The sequence below is a fragment of the Rhincodon typus genome, chromosome 3 (genome assembly GCF_021869965.1).
Source record: "Rhincodon typus isolate 14 chromosome 3, sRhiTyp1.1, whole genome shotgun sequence".
Lineage (NCBI taxonomy): Eukaryota > Metazoa > Chordata > Chondrichthyes > Orectolobiformes > Rhincodontidae > Rhincodon > Rhincodon typus.
Genome location: NC_063334.1, coordinates 59,712,623 through 59,732,655, shown reverse-complemented (window position 1 = coordinate 59,732,655; position 20,033 = coordinate 59,712,623). Strand labels below are relative to the sequence as shown.

Below are 20,033 nucleotides of genomic sequence, written 5' to 3'. Positions count from 1 at the left end.
TTGTGAACGATGTAAAATGACCTCTGCTGATGCTTTGTTTGCAGTGCTGAAGCCACAGGTCCATGTGGTAGTGAACCTCTGCCCACATTCAGTGTTGGCAGTGTATTAGTTGTCAGCTAGAGTTTCCACATGTCATGGTTCATGTAGAAGGTTTCTTTTGATAGGATCTTTGAAATGAAACTTTTGGCTCCCTGATGCTCTCTTGGTGTGGACTGCCTTTTAGGGGATGTGGCACCTTCCTCCTGTGCACATGCTCAAATCGACGAAGTCTTCTTTGCTTATCTATTATGAACAAGCTTGGCATATTTGCCGTGGAAAAAGAGTGCTAAGCTGGTGACTTTGTCTTGCCATGTGTGGTGCCAATGATGTGTCATAGACACTGTAGTTTGAGGTTATTGTGTCTTTTATTTTGGATGGAGCTGTAGATTGCTGTACAGCAGCAAAGCGTGGACAATGTACTGAAGATACATGCCTTCAGGATGAACACTTTAGTGGATCGTTTTGTGGTTTGAAGACTTTTAATCAACGAACAGTTGTCTGTCATTGTAGAACCCAAGGTTCCAAAATTTCCTGACTGCTTCCAGTAGCATGGTGTGAAGTCTAATCACAGGCAGGGACACAACACCATTTCCTATAGCTACAGTTTTCTTGATACAGATAGTAAGGACAAAAATGTCAGCAAATTTTAGAGCTCATCTCATATCACCTACAATATTGAAGTCATAGTTCGATTTGAATGGTGGCGCAAAATAGATGATATCACCAGCTTTCCCATTATTACGTGCATTGTTTAATGTTCAGGTAAATTGCAGTCAACGGGATACGAACATATGGTGCTCAGTTACGAGTGGTGTACCACAAGGATCTGTTCTGGGTGCTCCTCTATTTGTGATTTTTTGTAAATGATTTGGATGAAGGAGTGGAAGGGTGGATTAGTAAGTTCGCGGATTATACAAAGGTGGGTCGCGTTGTGGACAGTGCGGAGGGCTGTTCTAGGTTACAAAGGGACATTGATAGGGTACAGAGCTGGGCTGAGAAGTGGCTGATGGAGTTTAACTCTGAAAAGTGTGAGGTGATTCATTTTGGAAGGACAAACTTGAAAGCAGAATACAGGGTTAACGGAAAGATTCTTGGCAGTGTGGAGGAGCAGAGGGATCTCTGGGTTCATGTCCACAGTTCCCTGAAAACTGCCACCCAGGTGGATAGAGTTGTTAAGAAGGCGTATGGTGTGTTAGCTTTCATTAATAGAGGGATTGAGTTCAAGAGCCGTGAAGTTATGCTCCAGCTATACAAAAGCCTGGTTCGGCCACATCTGGAGTATTGTGTCCAGTTCTGGTCACCTCATTACAGGAAAGATGTGGAAGTGTTGGAAAAGGTGCAGAGGAGATTTACTAGGATGTTGCCTGGAATGGAGGGAAGATCTTACATGGAAAGGTTAAGAGAGCTAGGGATTTTCACTTTAGAACGTCGAAGGATGAGAGGTGACTTGATAGAGGTGTAGAATGATCAGAGGTATAGATAGAGTAGACAGCCAGAGACTTTTTCCGAGGGTGGAGGTAGCTATTAGGAGGGGGCATAATTTTAAAGTGAGTGGAGGTAGATATCGGGGAGACGTCAGAGGTAGGTTCTTTACTCAGAGAGTGGTTGGGGCGTGGAATGCATTGCCGGAGAGGGTAGTGGAGTCGGCCTCATTGGGGGCATTTAAGCGGCTATTAGATAGGCCTATGGATGATAGTATAAGGTAGGGGTGGAGGTTAGATAGACTTTAGGATTAGGGCAAAAGTTCGGCACAACATCGTGGGATGAAGGGTCTGTACTGTGCTGTACTGTTCTATGTTCTATATGGGCAACGAATACAATAGGCCGCACAGCCTTTTGAGTCTGCTCTGCCATTCAATAATATGGCAGATCTGAATTTTAGCCTCAACTCTAAATTGCTTTAAGGAAACAAAACACTAATCTATTCAATCTCTTTTTATAACTGAATCTCTCCAGCTGAGGCAGCATCCTGGTAAAAGCTCTCTGCACCCTCTCCAGTACGCTCACGTCCCTCTTATAAGGTGAATTCCAGAACTGTATACAATTCTGTAGCTATGGCCTAACCAGTGTTTTATACAGTTCCAGTATAACCTCCCTGCTCTTAAACTCTACGCCTTGATTAATAAATACAAATATTCCATCTACCTTCTTAACCACTTAATCTACCTGCCCTGCTCCCTTAAGAGGCCAGTGGCTATACACACAAACGCCCCTCTGATCCTCGGTTTTTCTCAAGGTCATACTGTTTAGCATGTAACCCCTTGCCTTGTTTGTCCCATCCAAGTGAATCACCCCTCACTTCTCTGGATTGAATTCCATTTACCGTTGATCAGCCCATCTGACCAGCTCTTCTAATTCCTTCTGTACTCTAAGACTATCTTCCTCACTGTCCACCAATTTTGGAATCCTCCACAAACCTACTGATCAAACGTCCTATATTTGAGTCTAAATCATTAATATATACCACATACAGCAAGGGGCCCAACATTGATCCCTGAGGAGCCTGTCTGGACACAGGCTTCCAATCACATTCACACCCATCGACCATCACCCTCTGCTTCCTGCTAGTCAGCCAATTTTGGATCCAATTAGGCAACTTTCTTTGGATTCCATGGGCTTTGTGTTTACTGTTGGTCTCCCATATGGGACCTATTCTATTAGTTTTCTTGATTACTTGCTCTGGCTGTGTACTAACCTTCAACAATTCATGCCCAGATCTGTTTGCATCAGCACTGCAATTGCTCACCATTTAGGTAATTTTTAAAAAAAATCTCTCTGCCAAAATGGGTAATTTTCAGTTTACCGTGTAGTTCTCCTTGTGTCCTCTTCACAACTCACTTCTTGCCTAACTTTGTGACATCAGCAAAATTAGTTACCATCCCTCAGTTCCTTCATCTAAATCATTTATATGAATCGTGAAGAATTGGGGCTGCACACTGACCCCCGTGATGCATCACTCATGACATCCCGCCAGCCTGAAAAAGACTTGAGACCTACTTGCTTCATGTTAAGCAACCAATCTTCTGTCCATGCCAATATGCTATCCCAACAGTTTTTATTTTCTGCAATAATCTTTTGATGTGGCACCTTATCAAATACCTTTTATAGAAATCTAAGTACAATGTATCCACTGGTTCCCCTTCATGCACCGAACAAGTTATATCTCAAAAGAACTCCAATAAATTAATTAAACATGATTTACCTTTGAAACCAAGTTGGCTCCACCTGATTTACGTCCACTTATCCAAGTGTCCTGTTATAACCAAGTCATAGTCATAAAGTCTTACAGTCCAGAAACAGGCCTTTTGGTCCAACATGTCTGTGCTAATCAACAAACACCAAACTATTACTAATCCCATTTACCTGCACTTGGTCCATTGCTTACAATGCCCTGGCATTTTAAATGTTCATCCAGATGCTTCTTGAATGTTGGGAGAGTATCTGCCTCCACTACCCCTATAGGTGGAATGTTGTATATTTCTAGCCTCTCTGGGTGAAAGAAAATTCTCTCTGATCCTCTCTACACAACATACACCTCACCTTAAACTTGTGTCCTCTAGTTTTGGACAGATCTGCCATGGGGAAAAGGTTCTCACGATTTACCATATCTATACCACTTATAATTTTGTACACCTCAATCAGATTCACTAATCTACTCCAGGGAAAGCAAACCCAGTATATCCAATTTCTCCTAATAACTGAGACTTGCGACCTTGGGCAGTGTGCTGGTGAATCTTCTCTGCATCCTCTCCAGTGCAGTCACATCCTTCTGAGAGTGTGGTGATCTGAACTGCATATAATATTCCGTCTGTGGCCGAAATAAAGTTATTTAATATTTAATAAAGTTGTAACAAGACTTCTTTGCTCCTATATTCGACACTCCTGGTAATGAAGGAAAGCATCCCTTCTGTTGCCTTCACCATCCTGTCTACCTGTGCTGATGCCTTTGGGGATCTATAGACTTGTATGCCAAGGTACCTTTGTTCCTCAGTGCTCCCTAGGGACCTACCATTTATTGTGCATACCGTTCCATTATAACACCTCCCAAAATGCATCACCTCGCACTTACCAGGATTAAATTGCACCTGCCATTGCTCTTCCCGATTTACTTGTTGATCAATATAAGACTGCAGCCTGAGATCATCCTCGCTATCAACAACACCAGTGATTTTTTTTTTCTTGCTTTCTGTCATTTGCAAACATACTAATTATACCTGCAAGTAATTATCCCTTATTTGCACTTCAAATCTATGTCCTTTCTCGCTTTCTTTTACAAGCGGGAACAGTTTACCTATACAATCCACTTATGGTTTTGAAAATCTTTATTAAATCTCCCCTCAGCTGCCTTCTTTCCAAGGAGGACATTATTTATTTCTTCAATCCAGCCTCATAATTGAAGTTTCTCATTCCTGGAATCATACTGGTAAATTCCTTCAACATTCTCATCCATGTCTTTCCTCTGACGTGGTGCCCAGGACTGTATATAGTAATCAGATTAAGGTAAACAAATGTCTTGTACAAATTCACTATCACCTCTATGCTCATATTAATAAAGCCAAGAACATGGTATCCTTCATTAAATTCTCTAAAAGAGTTATCTTAGCTATTTTCCAATTTACAGGAACCTTCCTCGAATGTAATATGTTTTGGAAAATTAAAACTAATGAATCAATTGTCTCTGTAGCTACTTCTTTTAAGACTCTAGGATGAAATCTACTCTGAATTTCTACTGTGAACACTTTAATTAGTGTCTAATCCTTCTCCTCTAAGTGACCCAATTTTTGGTTGACTGATATTGGCTAATTAAATTTGAGAGTTACCAGATTCTTAAAATATACAAAAAATGATATGAGAGGGGCATTTTTAAATTAGCAGAATAGATTGTAGAAGCTGAATTTATGCTGTGATGGTGATCTTTTGCAGTGGTTTTGTCAATTTTGTGATGAATTGTACTGAGAATTTTTTTAAAAAAGCACAACAAATTGAGTTCTGCTTTGTTTTAAACAAATACTTTTCGTATGTATAATATTGGTACGCTTTTTTTTAACCCCTAGAAAACCAGATTTTCTTTCTAAAACTGAGATTAGATTAGAAAAAAGTGGACTTGCATTGATAGTGCATCACTCTCAATCTGAGTGTCCCAAAGCCTTTCACAGTCGGCAAAATACATCTCAGAATATAGTCACTGTCGTAAGGCAAAAAACACAGACCATTTACATGTAGTAAGGTCCCATAAATGCATTCTGATAATTAATCAGTTTGCTTTAATGATGCTGGGTATAGGATAAAAGTGGTTTAAAATATTAATTATCAGAAACATTTATACTTTAATATTTCTAACTGTTAATCAACTTTGAATAAATCCAATTTTCACATTTTATTTCTACTTTTATTCTTTAATAAAGAAACTTGTTTGGATCTTTTCATCCTAACCCTAGCAATAATCAAATATATTTGGCCTTATCAGTAACTGGGTAGAAGGTTTAAATTTATGTTGTAACAAGTAGACCATTAGATTGTGTACTGCAGGTGGCAATGTTATCTGAGCATCTGATATGAGCAATCTAAACTTGGAAGAGGGAAGGAGAGATCTGGAAGAATTTTGAGTATTCTGAAACATCTCCTTAAATGTCTAAAGTGTGTCTCTGTTGATTTGTCACCCTGCCGAGTATGGCAGTTCACTTCAGCTAGCTCAGCTTTCCACCTAAGTGGATGCACTTTATTTAATTTTAAAATGCTTGCCTTAGACCCAAAATTCTATCTTGAAAACTGGATGTAAAATTCAATTGTATTGTGGTTGCTGTAACCTAGGGTTGCCTTTAGTCTGAGACCTTAAATTAACCCTGTCACACTTAAAATACACATTATTTCTAAAAGAAACTTCATACAAAAGCTTTCCGTGAGCTCCTCATCCAGACCCTTTTTGCCAGTCTGATTTTTTTGTTTCGTGGTTTATATGTGGATTGAAATCACTCATGATTATTGCCATCCCTTTATCGCACGCACCCAATATTTCTTCTCATACTTTACCAACTTGATTGGAATTTTTTGAGGAGGTGACAAAGGTGATCAATGAAGGTAGAGCAGTGGATATTGTTTACATGGATTTTAGTGAGGCTTTTGACAAGGTCCCTCATGGTAGGCTCATCCAGAAGATTAAGATGCAGGAGATCCGTGGTGACTTGGCCACATGGATTCAGAATTGACTTGCCCATAGAAGACAGAGGGTAATAGCGGAAGAGTGTTTTTCAGGCTGGAGCTTTGTGACTACTGGTGTTTTGCAGGTGTCCATGCTGGGACGTCTGCTGTTTGTGATATATAGATATGATTTGGATGAAAATGTAAATAGGTGGGTTAGTAAGTTTGCAGATGATGCAGAGATCAGTGGAGGAGTGGATAGTGTAGAAAGTTGTCAAAGGATACAGCAGGATATAGATCATTTGCAGATATGGGTGGAGAAATGGCAGATGGAGTTTAATCCAGGTAGGTGTGAGGTGTTGTACTTTTGGGAGATTAACTGTATACTTTTCCTTAACATTGAATGTCAGGACCCTGAACAGCATTGATGTACAGAGGGATCTCAGGGTTCAAGTCCATAGCTCCCTGAAAGTGGCCGTGCAAGTAGATTGGGTGGTAAAGTAGGTGTGTGGCATACTTGCCTTTATTGGTCAGGGAATTGAGAACAAGAGGCAGGATGTCATGTTGCAGCTTTAGAAGACTTTCTTGAGGCCACACGTAGTGTATTGCGTTCAGTTCCGGTTGCCGCATTACAGGAAGGATGTGGAGACTTTAGAGAGGGTGCAGAAGACGTTTACCAGGATGCTGGCTCAATTTTAAACCCACTGCGAAGCCTCTTCTAAGGATGCCTAGCCTGAAGAAGTTACCCTCCTCCCTCCGGACAAACCTCAGGGGATCTCTCTCCCACTGCCTCTATCCATCTTCTATCCGCCTCCCACTCTCTCCCTATTTATTTCAGAACCCCCTTCCCCTTCCCCTTTTCTGATGAAGGGTCTAGGCCCGAAACGTCAGCCTTTCTGCTCCTATGATGCTGCTTGGCCTGCTGTGTTCATCCAGCCCTGCACCTTGTTGTCTCTTTTACCAGGATGCTGCCTGGATTAGAGGGTATAAACTATATAGAGAGGCTGGGACAACTCGAGTTGTTTTCTCTGGAATGGCGGAGGGGAGACTTGATAGAAGTCTGTAAAATGATGAGATGTGTAGATAAGATTGACAGTCAACCTTTTTCCCCAGAGTTGAAATGTCTAATACTAGGCGGTATGCATTTAATGTGAAAGGGGGAAAATTCAAAAGAGATATGAGGGGCAAGTTTTTTACAGAGTGGTAGGAGTGTGGAACATGCTGCTGGGGATGATGGTCAAGGTAGGTACGATAAGGGCATTTAAGGCACTTTTAGATAAGCACGTGAATATGCAAGGAATGGAAAGAATTGGACCAAGGACAAGCAGAAGGGATTAATTCAATTTGGTGTCATGTTCAGCACAACATCGCGGGCCAAGGGCCTGGTTCCTGTGCTTTACAGTTCTATGTTGTATATACTTTGTCCAGCATTATGGTTACTGTTAAGAGATTTGTAGACTAGTGACTTTTCACCACCTATTCCTCATCTTGGCACAAACCGATTCTACATCCTGTCTCCTCAATTGAGGCATTTCTAACTATTGATCAATGTTATCCATGATTAATAATGTTTAGAACCATCTTATAGTGTGATGTTTATGCACTGTCCACAATGTGACCTGATATCATTGCAAGTGATGTTATCAGCTATGCTAAAGATAGCTTCTTTCGTTGAACTGTAGTTGCAGTTCAATCACCCAAACGTATTCCTCTACACTTACTGAAATACTTATTGCTGTTACAGAACAAGGTGGCATAGAAGCAGAATCAGCAGGGGCTAATCAAAAGGGTCGGGTGCAACTGTGTTTCTTAATTCCTGTGAAAACTGTCTTGGCTATTACTAGGCTGACCACTTTTAAGGCTCTGGTCAGTGGTGATACTGAAGCCATCAAAGGTGACAGTGTCCTCAAAACTACTCCCACTACCCTTCACTGCATAATCCCTTGTCCTTGTTTCTCCTCTTCTTTGCACTGCATCTGTTTACTTTCTGGTACCTGGCAGGTGCAGCCTGGTCAGGCATTGGATGAGCCAAAAAGAGGTGATGAAGACGCTGCATTGTTAACTAATTTTATTCACAGTGCCACTGGCTGTCATATTGATAGATCAGACATTATCTGCATTTGGGACATTGAGTCAAGATAATGAGATGCCAGCTCATTGGATGAACTGCAGTCATGTGTTGAGAGAGTGCAATCTGCAGCTGAGCCTTCTAGATCCAAAATTGTTTGTTTGTCATTCTCTAAGACTATCTACAGTCTTTGTTACTGAAAAATCGGTTGCTTCTCACGCCTGCCTCTGCTCTCATCCCCCTCTGTCATCTTAACCCACCATGACTCCCACCATGAATTTCCAACATCCCCTTCAAGCTATCCCTCTACCTCTGTTTTTTTTCATCAGCTTCTACCTCTGGTGTGTTCATCCTCCAGTCATGTTCCATTCCAAGGGCCATGCCTATCCGTGCTCCTATATCTGGGAGCAACTGATTTATTCAGAAACCTTGAAGTCAGTGAAATACTTTCCTTCATGCCTGCTGTGTCCCTCCTTGTAGATTTTTAAAATAATAATGGAAAATACCTAAAATGTGTGCAATTGTAGTCATTATCAGAGGAAATGTACCTGAAAATATGGTGTAATTACTTTTTCTGTCAAATGGGCATAATGTGTAATTGGCTATCTGAATTAAGAGGCTCAATAATATCCCTTTTGTAATATAGGATGGAAAATTGAGATATTAACGTAACTCCAGCTCCATAAAGGTTCTTTTCTATGGTCACCTTCACAGTCGCTATTAATTCAGTTTTTGCGGCCTTGAGATTTACCATTGTTGTAGATTTTGGTGAGGATATCCTTACTGTAGCAGAGTCATACTGCAAAGGCCTGGTCCTGAAGGTTCAAGGAGATTTGGCCCTTAAATATCTTGGATAGATCTAAGCTCCTGAGGGTCCTTCTTTCCACCCAAACTTATAACAGCAAGTCTTCCTCTGCAGGGCTTCTGCTCATTCTCCAAGCCATGCTATAATCCATGGGAAAAGCCTATCTGGAAGCAACTAGTTTGCTCAGAACCTTTTGAGGTCAGCAGAAATGTCTTGCATTATTCTCTGTCAATTTTTTGCAATCAGAAGCAGCAACACATTGAAAGTTTTATACTGAGGTGTGATGACCCTCTGCTCAAACCACTACCAGTCATCTCTCTCTAGGACTATAACATCTTTACCTTTTTATAGTATAAGCTAAAAGAAGTCAACCAACTACTGAAGTTAAGGGGTTCCTTCCTTTTGTACATTGATATATTGTATTGTATGTATTTGTAATTGGCATTCACCTTGTGTGCAAATGTCCTCAATATTATGGCATTTGGTACAGTTTTCCAGATAGCTCTTTGAGTGTATCATTGGTGTTTGATAGATGTCTTGAAGTATTTGTAATACTCTCAAAACAGTGCCAATGAGTCAAATTTGTTACCCATACAGTGCTGATTTGGAAAGCACTCTTTTCTCAGAAAAACTTAAACAATAAAAATGGCATTTATTTTCAATTATCACAAAAATACTGACCAAATAAATAACTTTCTTTAACTTGGTACTGTATAATTTTTTGTTCTCAACATTTTTTTTAATGGCAAGATGTCTTTGTCGAATTGTGTAAACAGAATAAAATTCTTAACTCTGTCATTTTTAAATGTTTTGTAATTTGTTTTTTTTTAATCTTTAAGATGATGAGTAAAAGTCGTGCGCGTCTGCCACAAATTACTGCTGGAGAAAGCACCTTGGAGGATATCATGGCCAGAGCCTATGACTGTTTTGATATCCAGCTGAGTAGTGTTCAACTTCTCTATGCTAAACCACGTATGTATCTACTTAAATATTTAAAATTTGTGAATCTACTGCTAGGTACTTAATGGCCTTTCTGTTAATATAACCAATGAGTTGAAGTTTAATAATGGTATTTTGAGTGACAGTAAATATTGACTACAGGAAAAGCTCAGCGGATCTGGCAGTATCTGTAAAGCGGAATCAGTGTTAACATTTCGGGTCCAGTGACCATTCCTCAGAAGATTCTGAAGAAGGGTCACCGGACCCAAAACACTCATTTTGCTTTCTGTTCACAGTGGCTGCCATATCCGCTGAGCTTTTCCAGCAACTTCTGTTTTAGTTTCTGATATACAGCATCCCCTGTTCTTTCAGTTTTTAATAAATATTGACTGTTTAAATAAGCAATGTAGCTTTTTGTTGATTAAAAAATAAGCTTGAAATTTTGATTTTGGTGTTGAAAAGCTAATTCCCATATTTTGATAGTTATGGAAAGTAAATTGTTTTGAAGAGGCTTAACTAGCTTTGGTATTTTGATTTAGATGAGGATTGGAAAACAGCTCGCAAAGAAAAGAAATCATCTCAGCACATATTGCAACCCATGGATTTAAAGCTCGAGTTATGCAGAGCAATGGTTGTCTCTGATCCAAGAATGCCAAAGTAAGTTTGTATGTATTCAGATGGACAATAGTTGAGGCTTAAATGTTTAAAGTACATTTAACTAAAATGTTTAGGAATAGTGCTATGACAGTTTAGAGGAATAAAATCAAGAATTGATGTATTATTGCATTTTGATATATTAAACAACATCAGTATTGTTAATGCTCAGCATCTTTGAACAAAAAAACAGTACAGCACAGGAACGTACCCTTCAGCCATCCAAGCTTGCACCAACACATTTTGCCATTCCCTACTAAAACTGTCTTCAATTACAGGATCTGTATCCCTCTATTCCCTTCCTTTTCATCTATTCATCCAGGTGCTGCTTAAATGCTGCTATTGTGTCTGCTTCCACCACCTCCTCTGGGAGTGCATTCCAGGCACTCATCACCCTTTATGTGAAAAACTTGCCTCATACATCTCTTTTAAATTTACTCCCCCCGCCTCCCCCCCCCCCCCCACCCTCCAAACCTTGAATTGTGTCCCCTAGTAATTGACCTCTCCCACCCTGAGAAAAAGTCTCATACTTGCCGCTGTATCCATGCTATTCACAATCTTTTAAACTTCTTTCAGGTTGTCCCTCAACCTCTTGTATTCAGTGAAAACAAACTCGGTCTATCTAACCTTTCTTCATAGCTAAAATCTCCCTTTTATCAGGATGGTGCCTGGAAACTTTTCTGTACCCTCTCCAAAGCATCCACATCCTTCTGGTAGTATGGTGACCAGCATTGTATGCACTATTCTAAGTGTGGCTTAACTAAAGTTCTATAAAGCTACAGCATAACTTGCCTATCCTTATACTCAAAGCCCCTTCCAATGAAGGCAAGCATGCCATAGGCCTTTTTTACTACCTTATCTACCTGCACTGCCACCTTCAGAGGTCTCTGGACCTGCACACCCAGATCCCTCTGCATATCAATATTCCTAAGGGTTCTGCCATTCACCAGATAATTTCCACCTATACTTGACCTTCCAAAGTGCATCACCACATTTGTCTGGATTAAACTCCGTCTGTCATTTTTCTGTCCATGCATCCAACTGATCTATGTCCTGCTATACCCTCTGACAATCCTCCTCACTATCTTCAACTCCTCCAATCTTTGTATCATCTGCAAACTTACTAATTAGACCAGCCACGTTTTCCTCCCAAATCATTTATGTAGACCACGAACATCAGAGGTCCCAGCACTGATCCCTTTGGAACATCACTAGTCACAACCCTCTATTCTGAAAAGCATCGTTCCACCTCTGCCCTCTGTCTCCCTTAATTACCCAGTTCTGTATCCATCTTGCAAGCTCATCCCTGATACCATGTGACTTCACCTTTTGTACCAGTCTGCCATGAGATACCTAGTCAAAGGCTTTACTGAAGTCTATGTAGACAACATCAAATGCTTTTCCCTCATCACTCATCTTCACCACCACCTCAAAAAAACTCAATCAAATTAGCGAAGCACAACCTCCCCTGTACAATAATGCTGCCTATCACTAATAAGTCCATTTGCTTCTAAATGCATATAGATCTTGTCTCTGAGAAACTTTTCCAATAACTTCCCCACCAATGACGTGAGGCTCACAGGCCCATAATTTGCTGGATTATCCCTGCCACCCTGTTTAAAAAAATGGGACACCATTGGCTATTCTGTAGGCCTCTGGGACCTCACCTGTGGCCAAAGAGGATACAAAGATGTCTGTCAGTACTCTAGCAATTTGTTCTCTTGCCTCCCTTAATATTCTGGGATAGATCCCATCAGGATCTAGGGACTTATCTATCTTAATGCCTTTTAAAACGCACAATACTTCTTCCTTTTTAACAGCAACTTGGCTTAGAAATTCAACACTCCCTTCCCCGAGATCATCCTCCACCAGTTCCTTCTCTTTGGTGAAACCTCGTCCAACTCTCCTGGCTCCACGCATAGATTCCTCCTTTGTCATGGAATGGGCCAACCCTTTCCCTGCTAGCCTCTTGATTTTTATATATGTACTAAAAGCCTTGGGATTCTCCTTAATCCTGTTTGCTAACGACTTTTCATGACCCCTTTTTAGCCCTTCTCATTACTTGTTTATGTTCTTTCTTACTTTCCTTATATACCTCAAGGACTTTGTCAGTTCCCATCTTCCTCAACCTTATGTATGCTTCCTTTTTCTCTTTGACCAAGGTTGTAACATCCCTGGTCATCCAAGGTTCACATAACTTGCCATACCTATCCTTCATTCTTGTAAGAACGTGTCGCTGCCACTTGAAATACTCTCACATGTCCTAAGTGAATTTACCCTCAAACAGCCACTTTCAATCAATATTGTCCAGTTCCTGCCTAATATTGTTGTAGCTCACCTTCCCCCAATTTAATATGTTGACCTGAGGATTGCTGTTATCCTTATCCATGCGTATCTTAATTATGGTATTATGGTCACTACTCCCGAAATGCTTCCCCACTGAAACTTCTCTCTCACGGTTGGGCTCATTTCCCAAAATCAGATCCAGTATGACCCCTTCCCTCATTGGACTGTTTATATACTGTGTCAAGAAACCCTCCTGAATGGTCCCTACAAACTCTGCCCCATCCAACCCCCAGCACGAAGTGAGCCCCAGTGAACATAGGGGAAGTTAAAATCACCCAACCTAAACAATCATGCTGTTTTTGCATCTTTCCAAAACCTGTTGACATATTCTTTCCTCTATCTCCTGCTGGCTGTTGGGAGGCCTGTAGTATACTCCCAACGTTGTGATTTCATCTTTCCTATTCCTCTGTTCCACTCATATATTGCCCCTCTATGTGAGTCGTCTGATGTATCCTCCCTGAGTACAGCTGTGAGATACTCTTTTACCAGTATTGCAACTCGCCTACCCCTTTTACATCCCCTTCTATCACACTTGAAAAGTTTAAATCCTGGGACATGTCAGCTGCCTGTCTGTCTTTCACCTAAGTCTCCTGTAATTGCAATAATGCCATAGTTCCCAATTACTAACTAAAGCTCTAAGTTCATCTACCCTGCCTATTATACTTCTCGCACTGAAACACGTGTATTTCAGATCATCTCCTCTGCTGTTTTCAGCACCGTTTCCCTGCCTTTTGTTGTTCTTAGTTACGTTTGTCTTGGTTTCTACTTCTCCCTCCATTTCTGCATTTACTGCCCCTACTCCTCTGATTCCCATACCCCTGCCACACTAGTTTAAACCCTCTTCAACCACTCAACCAAGCAACCCACCAACACCAAACTAGCTTGTGGCACTGATAGTAATCCTGAGAAGTACCTTTTCAGTTCTTGTATTTCAACTTTCTTCCTAGTTCTTTATATTTTGCTTTTAGGACTTCATCACCTTTTTTTTTGACCTATGACATTAGTACCAATATGCACTACAATCACTGGCTGTTCGCCCTCCCCCCTCCATAATGTCCTGCAACAGCTCCAAGGCATCCAGGACCCTAGCACTAGGGAGGGAACACAATTCTGGACCTTCGTTTGTAGCCACACAAAAGCCCTATCTATTTCCCTCATGATAGAAATTCTATGGTTATAGAGGATTCAATGCCTATTTCTCCCTCCCTCTGCCGCAGAGCCAACCATGGTGCCATGAACTTGGCTGCTGCTGTTAGCCCCTGTGAGACCATTCCCTTCAACATTATCCAAAATGGTACATCTGTTTTTGCAGGAGCCCTCCTGCTCTGCTGGTGATCACCCATTCCCTTCCTGCCTGTAGAGTCTGAGCCTGTGGTGTGACTACCTGTCTCTACATGCTATGCACAATATTCCCCGCTTTCCGAATACTCCACAGTGTCCCCAGATGCTGCTCTGACTCCAAAATTCGGGCTTCCAGGAAGTGCAGCTGGAGACACTTCTTGCACACATGCAGGTCCTGGGCACAGAAAATGTGCCCAGCTTCCCACATCAAGCGAGAGGAGCAGGCTATGATTTGGAGCTCTCCTGCAATGTCTTACCTCTTTAACTTAATTAATCCTTACAATGTCAAACACTTTTAATACTGAATTGAAGCTGCTGGTGCTCTCTGCTCTGATAATAATTTCTGAAAACTTACCTGCTACTCACCAGCAAAGGTTTCCAGAAGCTATTTAGGCTTGCGCTCCTTTACCTGCTGGAACTCACTGCTGACCTTCCTCTCACAATGTTCTGTCTACTCTCCTCTGATGTGAAAGTACCAGTATTGGATTGTGGTGGACAAAGTCAGAAGTCACATGACACCAGGTTATAGTCCAAGTTGATTTGAAATCCCTCTCCTCTGAACCTTGCGTCTCCTATTTCTTTTGGTTGGAGAAGGAAGGAGAGATGGAAACAGTAATGTAATGTTTGGGGCTGACCATTCCTTAACACCAGGTTTTTTCAAGATGATGCCCTTCATACGCGCACTGATTGCGAAGTTCACTCCCAGAATTAAACGAGCAACGTCACAGCACCCTGTGGCCAGAGTTGGGGAATTGGGTTAGGGGCAGCTGCTGGAGGCATCAGGAATGGTGTGGGAGTGCCAAGTGTTGTCAGTGACAGAGAGAGAGACAGCCAAAGTTCAAGAATGTGTATCAGCCATTTTGACTTTGAAAAATGGAAGTGTGAAGATGGCATGAAAAGGAGAGGCAAAACAAAGCCAGGGACAGACTCATCCCATTGTGTGTCCATTACAGATAAGCTGCTCATTAAAAAGGTTGCAGAACTTGAAGCGAACCTTCCCAGCACACACACATTGGATTTCCCTGATGCAAACAAACTTTATTCCTTCCAGCTGAATGTCTTGCCAGAGATAGTAGGAACTGCAGATGCTGGAGAATCTGAGACAACAAGGTGCAGGGCTGGATGAACACAGCAGGCCAAGCAGCATCATAGGAGCAGAGAGGCTGACGTTTCGGGCCTAGACCCTTCATCAGAAAAGGGTCTAGGCCCTTGCCACCCTGGTTACACACTTCATCTGGCATGTTTCAGTTTGAAACAGATGTTCCAGAAGCCTACAACATGGTGCCTCCCAAAGTTCTTTGAAAATTATGAATTTTGTAATTGTGATCTTCTGTCCAACAGTTCACTTACCTCAAAATTTACTGTTAAGCAAAAGGAATCTCCGAAATGAATCTAAATTGAGCATGATTGACCAGTTCAATATTAAATGCATAAATACCAATATTTGTTAAATCTTTGATCAAATTTTTGACTGCTACCTAATACTTGCGTCTCCTTAACAAAGCCTCAAGACTCAGATTGTTTGCCAGCAACAGACACCTACTATGAAGCCAAAGACAAGCATTGGCTATGGCTTAACATAATAGCAACATTTTCATAGATTATAAATGTGCTTACGGTCTTTATATTCTATTAACACTGTTTCTCCTTTTGAACTTCCCACTTTGTTCCATGTCTCTTGAATATCCTTTAACGCCCTCCTCCTTTATTGCTGTGCAAATACCAGGCCAATCCCATGATTGTTACATCTTCATTTCTGTCTTTACTCAATTTCTGCAGTAGCCTAGGAGGACATGCTGGGATTAGCACTGGGCATACCGAAAAATGAGGTTTCAATTTGGTGAAGTTACACCATATGACAACTTGTAAGGCAAACATTCTAAGAGGATGTAATGGTCAGGGCTAAGCAACCCTACAAATAGTGGATAAGATCTAAACTCTGATTTCTGCTAAATCCAGTTGTGGACAATCAAATTATCTGGAGCCTCTGCAAATACCTTTCTTCTCACAAATGGAGGAGTCCAGTACATAAGAACATAAGAACTAGAAGCAGGAGTAGGCCATCTGGCCCCTCGAGCCTGCCCCACCATTTAATAAGATCATGGCTGATCTTTTTGAGACCCAGCTCCACTTACCTGCTCGCTCACCATAACCCTTAATTCCTTTACTGTTCAAAAATTTATCTAGCCTTGCCTTAAAAACATTCAGTGAGGTAGCTTCAACCGCTTCACTGGGCAGGGAATTCCACAGATTCACAACCCTTTGGGTGAAGAAGTTCCTCCTGACCTCAGTCCTACATCTGCTTCCCTTTATTTTGAGGCGATGCCCTCTAGTCCTAGTTTCACCTGCTAGCGGAAACAACCTCCCTGCCTCCACCTTATCTATTCCCTTCATAATCTTACATGTTTCTATAAGATCTCCCCTCATTCTTCTAAATTCCAATGAGTATAATCCCAGTCTACTCAGTCTCTCCTCATAATCCAACCCTCTCAACTCTGGAATCAACCGAGTGAATCTCCTCTACACCCCCTCCAGTGCTAGTATATCTCTTCTCAAGTAAGGAGACCAAAACTGCACACAGGCCTCACCAGGACCCTAAACAGCTGCAGCGTAGCCTCCCTGTTTTTAAAATCCATCCCTCTCGCAATGGCAGACAAAATTCCATTTGCCTTTTTAATTACCTGCTGCAACTGCGATCCTACTTTTAGCGATTCATGCACAAGGACACCCAAGTTCCTCTGCGTAGCAGAGTGCTTGCAATTTTTTGCCATTTGAAACATGGTCCATTTTGCTGTTATTCCTACCAAAATGGATGACCTCACACTTATCAACATTGTACTCCATCTGCCAGACCTTTGCCCACTCACTTAGACTATCTATATCCCTCTGCAGACTTTCAGTCTCTTCTGCACACTTTGCTCTACCACTCATCTTAGTGTCATCTGCAAATTTTGACACACCACACTTAGTCCCCAACTCCAGATCATCTATGTAAATTGTAAACAATTGCGGTCCCAACCTGATCCCTGAGGCACATCACTAGCCACTGACCGCCAACGAGAAAAACACCCATTTACCCCTACTCTTTGCTTTCTACTGGTCAACCAATCCTCTATCCATGCCAATACATTACCAGTAATACCATACAACTTTATCTTATGTAGCAGCCTTTGGTGTGGCACCTTGTCAAATGCCTTCTGGAAATCCAGATACACCACATCCACAGGTTTCCCATTGTCCACCATGCAAGTAATGTCCTCAAAGAATTCCACCAAATTAGTTAAACATGACCTACCCTTCATGAACCCATGCTGGGCGTTCCCAATGGGACAATTTATATCCAGATGTCTTGCTATTTCTTCCTTAATGATAGATTCAAGCATTTTCCCCACTACCGAAGTTAAGCTAACTGGCTTATAGTTACCTGCTTTTTGTCTACTTCCTTTTTTAAACAGTGGCGTCACATTGGCTATTTTCCAATCTGCGGGAACCACCCCAGAGTCCAGTGAATTTTGGTAAATAATTACTAGTGCATTTGCTATTTCCCCCATCACCTCTTAGTACGCTGGGATGCATTTCATCAGGGCCAGGAGACTTGTCTACCTTTAGTCCCATTAGCTTGCCCAGCACTGCCTCCTTAGTGATAATGATAGTTTCTGGGTCCTCACCTGCTGTAACCTTCTTGCCATTAGTTTTTGGCATGTTATTTGTGTCTTCCACTGTGAAGACCGACACGAAGTAACTGTTTAATGTCTCGGCTATTTCCTCATTCCCAGTTATTAAATTGACCTGCTCATCCTCCAAAGGACCAATGTTTACCTTCGCCACTCTTTTACGATTTACATATTTATAGAAACCTTTGCTGCCTGTTTTTATATTCTGAGCTAGTTTACTCTCAAAATCTATCCTACTTTTCTTTATAACCTTTTTTGTGGCTTTCTGTTGGCCTTTAAAGATTTCCCAGTCTACTAGTTTCCCACTACTCTTTGCTTTTTTGTATGTTTTTTTTTCAATCTGATACTTTCCTTTATTTCCGTAGACATCCATGGCTGGCGCTCTCTTTTCCTGCAGTTCTTCCTTATCACTGGTATATACTTCGGCTGAGCACTGTGGAAAATCGTTTTGAAAGCCCTCAATTGACCCACCATAAAGTTTTTGCTCCCATTCTACCTTAGCTAACTCCTCCCTCATTCCTTCATAGTCTCCTTTGTTTAAGCACAGGACATAAGTACTGGATTTAACCTTCTCACACTCCATCTGTATTTTAAATTCGACCATACAGTGATTGCTCCTTCCGAGAGGATCCCTAACTGTGAGTTCATTAATTATTCCTGTCTCATTACACAGGACTAGATCTAGGATAGCTTGCTCCCTCGTAGGTTCCATTACATATTGTTCAAGGAAACTATCGCGGATGCATTCTATGAACCCCTCCTCAAGGCTGCCATGACCGACCTGGTTTGTCCAATCGATATGTAGATTAAAATCCCCCATGATAATTGCTGTACCATTTTTACATGCATTAGCTATTTCTATGTTTATTGCCCGCCCCACCACGATGTCATTATTTGGTGGCCTATAGACCACACCTATCAGTGACTTCTTCTCCCTGCTATTCCTAATTTCCACCCAAATGGATTCAACATTTTGTTCAGTAGAACCTATATCATCTCTCTCTACCGCCCTGATATCATCCTTAAAAATCAGAGCAACACCACCTCTCTTACCTTCCTGTCTGTCCTTCCGAACAGTTTGTTACCCCTGGATATTTAACTCCTAGTCATGACCGTCCTGTAACCATGTCTCTGTAATGGCCACTAAATCACACCCATTTGCCATGATTTGCACCGTCAACTCATCCACCTTGTTTTGAATGCTCCGAGCATTCAGATAAAGTGCCCTTATGCCAGTTTTTGCACCTTCTTTTTGGGTCCTATTACTAGCAGCTCTTGAGTTCTCCTTCCCTTTAACTTTTTTCCTAACTTTCAATGGAGTTGAAGCTTCCTTGTCACCTGCTAACCTGCTGCTTTGCCTTACATCAATTGTTATTCTCCCTCTACGCTCACTTCTCCCTCTTCCCGCCACCCCCACCCCCACCCCCCACTTACTAGTTTAAAGTCCTATTAACCACCCTATTTACCCTTTTCGCCAGAACACTGGACTCGGCCCTGTTCAGGTGGAGTCCATCCCAGCGGTATAGATCCCTCCTGTCCCAGAACTGATGCCAGTGCCCCATGAAAAGGAAACCCTCTTTCCCACCCCAGTCTTTTAGCCACGTGTTTACTTCCCTGATCCTCGCCTCCCAATGCCAATTTGCACGTGGCTTGGGCAGCAATCCAGAGATTGACCCTTTTTTTAATTTTGTTCCTAGCTTTTCATAATCCCGAAACAGGTCTTTTTTCCTAGTCCTGCCTATGTTGTTGGTACCTACATGGACTACAACTGGATCCTCCCCCTCCCTCTCTAATATCTTCTCAAGCCGGTCAGAGATGTCTTGCACCCTGGCACTGGGCAGGCAACCCACCATGCGGGATTCTCTATCCTGCTCGCAGAGGATACTGTCTATCCCCCTGATGATGGAATCACCTACAACTACAATCTGTCTTTTTGCTCCCCCCTCTTGAATGGCCTCCTGGACCATGGTGCCATAGTCAGTTGACTCATCTTGCTGAAGCATTTGCATTCACCTTCTGTAGAGCGGTC

At 41.7% G+C, this 20,033-nt stretch overlaps 1 protein-coding gene across 1 annotated transcript in view; it reads left to right on the top strand.

Annotated features, from left to right (window-relative positions):
* The window catches only part of vps13a (vacuolar protein sorting 13 homolog A), a 330,557-nt gene that overhangs the window by 108,109 nt on the left and 202,415 nt on the right, over positions 1–20,033 (top strand). The window contains exons 21-22 of the mRNA XM_048593475.1: positions 9,890–10,022; positions 10,529–10,646. Of these exons, the coding sequence (XP_048449432.1) occupies positions 9,890–10,022; positions 10,529–10,646 (251 nt within the window). The remainder of the gene's footprint in view (positions 1–9,889; positions 10,023–10,528; positions 10,647–20,033) is intronic.